At 36.8% G+C, this 6,663-nt stretch overlaps 1 protein-coding gene across 1 annotated transcript; it reads right to left on the bottom strand.

Moving 5' to 3' along the window:
• Nucleotides 1-110: 110 nt before the first annotated feature.
• On the bottom strand, nucleotides 111-3,801 carry LOC116546483 (putative tripartite motif-containing protein 64B). The gene is made up of 3 exons (XM_032272726.1): nucleotides 3,649-3,801; nucleotides 784-1,197; nucleotides 111-272 (listed from the first exon to the last, which is right to left on the bottom strand). Exons 1-3 carry the CDS (start codon nucleotides 3,799-3,801, stop codon nucleotides 111-113), a joined length of 729 nt encoding a protein of 242 aa, XP_032128617.1.
• Between the last annotated feature and the right edge of the window lie 2,862 nt (nucleotides 3,802-6,663).

The raw sequence follows: 6,663 nt of genomic DNA, 5'->3' as shown, positions 1-6,663 counted from the left end.
TTGGCTAGCTTGTGTGGGCTTCTCTATTTGTGATTCCTATTATATCAATTGAAATCATTACGTTTTTATGGGATGTATTCACTATCTTTTACGTGGTGGTCTGGATTTAGCTAAAAATTATAAGCCAACATTGTGTTTATTTGCATAAAAACAAAAGGAAACATTTTCATTCTTACCACTATCAAATGAGTGTTGCTAGTTTCCTGATTTAGATTGCTTTGTGTTTCTTGATTGATTTTCCATAAATAGTCCATTTCCTTTGTGAGTTTATCCTGCAAAATAAACAAGAAGCTTAGCAATAATGAGGACAGTATAGATTTCATCCTGTTACCAATAAATAAAAGGCTGTAGTTGAAAGAATCATGAATTTAAGTGAGTGGAGTGGTCAGATTTTTCCACGTTAAACAAATTTGGTTCTAATAATTTGGAAGTTAAAAGTGATAGAAACATAACAGAGAGTTTTAAGGGACCCTTCAGATAATAACATCAATTTTCTGAGAAACTGGCTTTGAAAAGTGTTTTGCTGTTGATCACCTCCCACACAGATCCATTCACACATTTGAACAGTGTATCTAAGGAAACCTGCTTTAGTGAAGGCTCAACACAGCTTTGATTAGAGTGTCAAATTAGCGACATTGAAAGGACACATTTCTGTCTTATGATTGACGTGGAATAATCACCACCTCCACCATCTGCATTCCCATCACCATCATTATCACAGGCTCTCCATCTTTGTGATTTAGGATTCTGTAGATTTCAAACTGCCTTAGAGGCATCACATACCCTGCTTTCATCAGCAGCCCATCCTATTGGGCTGTGGCTGTGAGCCATGGGCTCTGGTGACTCAGAGCCGGGCCCACAGAGCAATCTCCTGTCAGCCTCACTGAAGAGCTCCTTAGTCTCCTCATGTCGCACACTGAGCTTGTCTGAGCTGTGGATGTTTCTCTGAGGTCTGGGCTGTCTGGAAAGGAAAGCCAGCTTTTTGAAGGCCACATTGGTTTTGAAATTGGACTTCTCTGAGCTCTCTCTGCATGCAGGGCAGTGCAGTGGTGCTCTGCCTTCTTCCCAGCAGAGGCAGAGGCAGAGCCTGCAAAAGTTGTGCCCACAGGCAATGGTGACCCGGCCTATGAAGAAGGTCATGCATATGGTGCAGGTGACCTCATTCTGGAAGGCCTGCAGGCTGCTGAATCCAGGTTTCTGAAAAATAAAAAAAAAATTCTGAGAATTTCTATCTCTTATTTTATTTGTATTTTCCCCTATGATAGGGGAAAAGAAAAAGGCTGGTAGACAATTTTCTCTGTCTACTTGAGTTCTGTCTAATCTATCCAATAACTTTGCTCCAGTACAAACTGAGACATAGTAAATTAGCAAACATGCTGAATTTATGAAGTTTTTCCTCAATAGCCATTAGAGATTGGGTCCAGGGCTCCCTGAGACACCAAAATCCTAAGATGTTCAATCTCTTTTTAGAAAATGATGTAGGATTTGCATGTAAACTAAGTCTACCCTCCTGAATACTTTATCTCTAGATGACTTTGAATATCTAACACAATGTAAATGCTGTATAAATATTTGTAATGCCATACTGTTTAGGAACAGCAAGAAGATTGTCAAAAATATGTACATGTTTTACTGGGTGCAGTCGCTCAAGCCTCTAATCCCAGCACTTTGGGAGGCTGAGGTTGGCGGATCACGAGGTCAGCAGATCGAGACCATCCTAGCTAACATGGTGAAGTCCAGTCTCTAATTTGTAATTTTAGTAGAGACTAGGTTTCACCATGTTAGCTAGGATGGTCTCGATCTACTGACCTCGTGATCCGCCAACCTCCAGTAGTCCCAGCTACTCTGGAGGCTGAGGCAGGAGAATCTCTTGAACCCAGGAGGCAGAGGTTGCAGTGAGCCAAGATCTGACCACTGAACTCCAGCATGAGCAAGAGAGCAAGACTGTCTCAACAATAACAAAAAAATGAATGTTCAGTACAGCTGCTTTTTCTTCCTGCAGATATTTTTTATCTGAGATTAGTTGTATCCATGGGTATAAAACCCATGGATATGAAGATTCAGCTGTGATTCAAATGGGAAAATGAGACGAGAGTCCTCATGGTATTATTGTTAAACAAGCAGTGCTCTCAATCATCCCCAATTACTTAGACAAGCTTAAATCCTGGGAAGAGGGTAAATGTTGGGATGATTTCTGAGTCACTTATATAAGCTGACTAATGAAGAAGCACATTCTGAGTCTCTTCCTGTCTCTGTCATTCTTTCTCTCTCAATGATACCATGATGATAATATATGAAAGACACTTAGTATCTATGCTGTTATTCTACACTCCCTTCCTCCAAATTCACTTATGAAGTTTTCTTAGACAATTATAAATGAAGTAGGTTTTATCTAAGATTGATTAATCAATCAAAGTGGACTTCAACTGTAAACTCTAAAATTATCAAAATATCAGAACTCTCCCTTTCAATAAATTGAATGTAAATAATGTCTATTAATTTAGAAAAGTTGTTTCCATAGTCAATTCGGATGATCAGAGAGAACACTTTCACATTCTGAAATAGTATTTAAACTATAATGGCAAGAATTAATCAACAACTGATCGATTATCTTCTAAAATAACAAGAAAGTGAAGATAAGTTTTCGGTTTTCTGCTCTAAACTAGAAAATCCAGAAATGCAGTTAATGGAAGCATGGACACAAATTCACCTTTCCCTGTAGTGATTTGTAAGCCTCAGTCTCTTGGGACCCCTTACCACTTGGTTAGATCTATTTTCTTTTCTTTTCTTTCTTTTCCTTTCTTTTCTTTTCTTTTCTTTCTTTTCCTTTCTTTTCTTTTCTTTTCTTTTTTCTTTTCTTTCTTTCTTTCTTCTTTCTTTTTTCTTACCTTCTTTCTTTCTCTATCTTTCTCTTTCTTTCTTCTTTCCTTCTTTCCATCTTTCTTTCTTTTGTTTTTGCAATGTCACTAAAACCTCCAACATTCAGATTCAAGCAATTCTCCTGCCTCAGCCTCCCAAGCAGCTGGTATTACAGGCACCCACCACCATGCCAGGATAATTTTTTCAAGTTTTCAGTAGAGATGGTTTTTCCCTATGTTGGCCAGGCTAGTTTCTAACTCCTGACCTCAAGAGATCTCCCAAACTCGGCCTTCCAAAGGGCTAGGACTACAAGCATGAGCCTGTGCGCTAGGCTGGTTAGATCGATTTTCAACAGCTTTCAAGTGTAGTCTGCAAACTGAAAATTGTAAAGAGGCAGCAAATAGGATCTTTGCAACAAGAATTTTCAAAGCAATTCAACATTTTTAACTTGTACTGTGGTGTACATTATAACCATTACTACATGTCCATATTTTAGTGAACATTTTAGGTATTTGATGGGTTCTATCACTGCATGAAACCATGGAAAGATATCTTTTCACACCTAAAAAATCTAACAATACAGAAAATAGTCACATAAAAAATATCAAATAGCAAGGGAACACAAATCATGTGTTACAAATTAAAGATACTTTATCTTGATTTGACGTAAAATCACTAGGACAGCTACTTGTTTGCTTAGAAAACATCCAAGCATGCTGCCAGGTAAATTTAAAGTATTTTTAAGAGAAAAAGTAAGCATGATGGGTTTACTGTAAATTTGATACTCACAAGACTACTATGAATGGTCTTTCTAGAAGCTCTGTTGATATCCAGATTAGAAGTAACTTCTGGCGCTCCAAAGCCCAACAGCCACAAATCCAGTGGGTCCTCACTGAAGGAGAGGTGTGTGGACAAGCATCCTTTTATAGTGTATGGGCCCATGCAAGACCACACCCACTTCCTGAAACTGATTAGATTGCACAGGAAGGGGTAAATTGGCTGATTAGATTTATAGAGTACAGAAAGCCAGAGTTGGGGGCCCTAAGGTCAGTAGACAAGTTTGGGATGAGATGCAAGAAAGTTGACTTAAGCACAGGTTTTCAAAGAAATACTTTATGTAAAACAATTATTTCATTAAATATGTTTTTATTTTTCACATGCTAACTTTTATTTTTGGGGACAGTGTCTCACTCTGTTGCTCTGGTTGGAGTGCAATGGCTCAATCTCGGCACACTGCAACCTCCGCCTACCTGGTTCAAGTGATTCACCTGCTTCAACCTCCCAAGTAGCTGAGATTATAGGAGCCCGCCATTATGCCCAGCTAATTTACATATTTTTGGAGAGACAGGATTACACCATGTTGGCCAGGCTGGTCTGGAACTCCTAACCTCAGGTGATCCTCCCACTTTGGCCTCCCAAAGTGCTGGGATTACAGGTGTGAGGGACCATGCCCAGCCACATGCTAACTTTTACAATTTTGTTTCTTACTCTGAGTTTTAAAATTATAATTGTTTTAGTGCTTAGCTGTTATTTATCTGATTATGCCCAAAGATAAAACATTAACTGAGATTACTAACACATCTGAACTGTGTGACTCTCTTGTTTAAAAAAGTGTATAGAGGAACTCAGTGGTTCCATATAATTTTATATATAATGCTTAGTGGATTTAGTTATATCAATCTTTTTTTCTTATTTTTACTATTTTATGACTATTTCATAATTATTGTTTTATATAAAAATAAAATGTTTTTTCAATTCATACACCTTTTTGAATAATTTTAAAACAGATACTTTACATATATATGTACATAAGTATCAATAACAATGTATGTATCCATATTTTTAAAATTATATATTATTTACACAATAATTATTGTTATTATTACCCTTTTTTTGAAATGGATTCTCCCTCTGTCACCCAGGCTGGAGTGCAATGGCACAATCTCAGCTCACTGCAACCTCTGTCTCCCAGATTCAAGCAATCCTAATGCCTCAGACTACCAAGTGTCTGGGATTACAGGTGTCTGCCACCATGCCTGGCTAATTTTTGTATTTTTAGTAGAGATGAGGTTTCACCATGTCGGCCAGGCTGGTCTCAAACTGCTGACTTCAGGTGATCTACCTTCCTCCGCCTCCCAAAATGCTGGAATTTCAGGTGTTAGTCAAGGTGCCTGGCTGCTATTTATACAACAATTATATGAATAATTACCTTTAATAGTGTATAAAAGATATTTTTTACATAGTTGTCATGCTAACAGATTTTGTTGTGATTTACCATGATTTAATAAATCACCAATGTTTACACATAGTTGTATTAATAAATTATTTAATGCTTGGGGATTTAGCTCATCTCTATAAACCTAAAACTAACAAACTTTGCTAGAAATTAAAAAAGTAAAAATCTAAATAAAAGTCACCATTTACATATTAACAGACATTAAAACAATTAAAAACTTAATAAAAGCCAGCGTATCCTAGAAGAAGACTGAGTGGCTGCCTTTTTAATCAATCCATGGCATTGCAAATTAGTATGTTTTCTGGTGTCATTTGATCAGCATTATGCTTCAAAAAATAGATCCAAAAAAGTTAAGAAAAGGTAATCATAGATACATATATGCAGAGTTTTCCAGAAATGTTGTTCTTTGAAAACTGCTTCAAACACTTTTTAAAATGTCGTATATTATCTACTGAAGTGTAGAGAAGAAAGGCTTTCTAGTATTCTCACTTTTCAGTAAAAATTCAATGCTATGTTGTGTAGAATGCCCTGTATTAGACAGAAATAAACAATAACCAACTTATGAGACGCATAAAAAAGAATGAACAATAGTTGCAAACTTTAGTGCTAGAGGCTGAAAAAGTTACCATTTATTATACTACAACTGTGTCATCATGTAGAATAGGTAAGAGAGAAAAAGTGGTATTTATTACCTAACAAAAAACACTGTCATTAAAGTGAAAATATCAGACATTTATTAATTATGAATTACATGCCAAAAAGTGTTCTAAGTGATTTTCATGTTCTAGCTTACTTAATTCTCACAGCAACTTCATGAAATAAATAACATTTTCTACTCATTTAAAGAATAAGAAACCTAAGTACAGGAAATCATTTGCCCATAGTTATACTCAAATTAAGTAGGGTTTGAACCCAGCAAGTCTGTCTCTGAAAAATATTTTCATATCAGTGACATTAAATATGTTGCCAAAGTATGCTCCTAAGCCATCAAACTGCATACAATATTTTGGGGGAAATGCTTCTTGCGTACTGGCAGAATTGACTGAAAGTTAACAAAGCTTTCAACTTTTGTGCAGGTTTTGGTGCATTTTATAGAATAATAATATTCACCTTGTCTCACATCTATAATACTGTCCAACACTCTATCAATGACATCACAAAAATCCTGTTGGCATGCTCGGCCAAACCCCATAGCAAAGGCATTGTACAATTCCTACAGTGCCGTGCAGCTCTTCTGTTCAAAGCACAGAATGTTACAGAGGGTCTCACATGTGCGCTTCTCTGATTACTCACAAAAGGAGTGTCTACTATGGACTCTCCATACGTGTAGGGATTGGAGCCAAAATAGTAATAAACCTTCACGTTCTGCACATGAGTCCCGAAAATTAAATTAAAAAAAAATCGAAACTCAGTTCTTAAGGTGCTCATGGTCTAGTAGGTGATACAAAGGAAGGGACAGTCATCCTGAAAGTCTTCCTAATAGAATTACCACCTAAGCAGAAATCCAAAGGATGAGGGTAGTCTTATCTTTTCTGAGGGTAAAGTCTACATGCCAGCAGTTGCCATGA

This window comes from Sapajus apella, unplaced genomic scaffold (genome assembly GCF_009761245.1).
Source record: "Sapajus apella isolate SASKATOON/1434 unplaced genomic scaffold, GSC_monkey_1.0 scaffold957, whole genome shotgun sequence".
Taxonomy (NCBI): domain Eukaryota; kingdom Metazoa; phylum Chordata; class Mammalia; order Primates; family Cebidae; genus Sapajus; species Sapajus apella.
This window is presented reverse-complemented; position numbering and strand designations above follow the sequence as displayed.

What these genes read in the sequence shown, in the direction of transcription:
- LOC116546483 (XM_032272726.1), bottom strand. Translation starts at nt 3,801, where the DNA reads ATGGGCCCATACACTATAAAAGGATGCTTGTCCACACACCTCTCCTTC. An exon ending in AGACCATTCATAGTAGTCTT is followed by an intron (nt 1,198 to 3,648) that starts GTGAGTATCAAA and finishes TTTATTTTTCAG; the next exon opens with AAACCTGGATTCAGCAGCCT. An exon ending in GGGCTGCTGATGAAAGCAGG is followed by an intron (nt 273 to 783) that starts GTATGTGATGCC and finishes TTTATTTTGCAG; the next exon opens with GATAAACTCACAAAGGAAAT.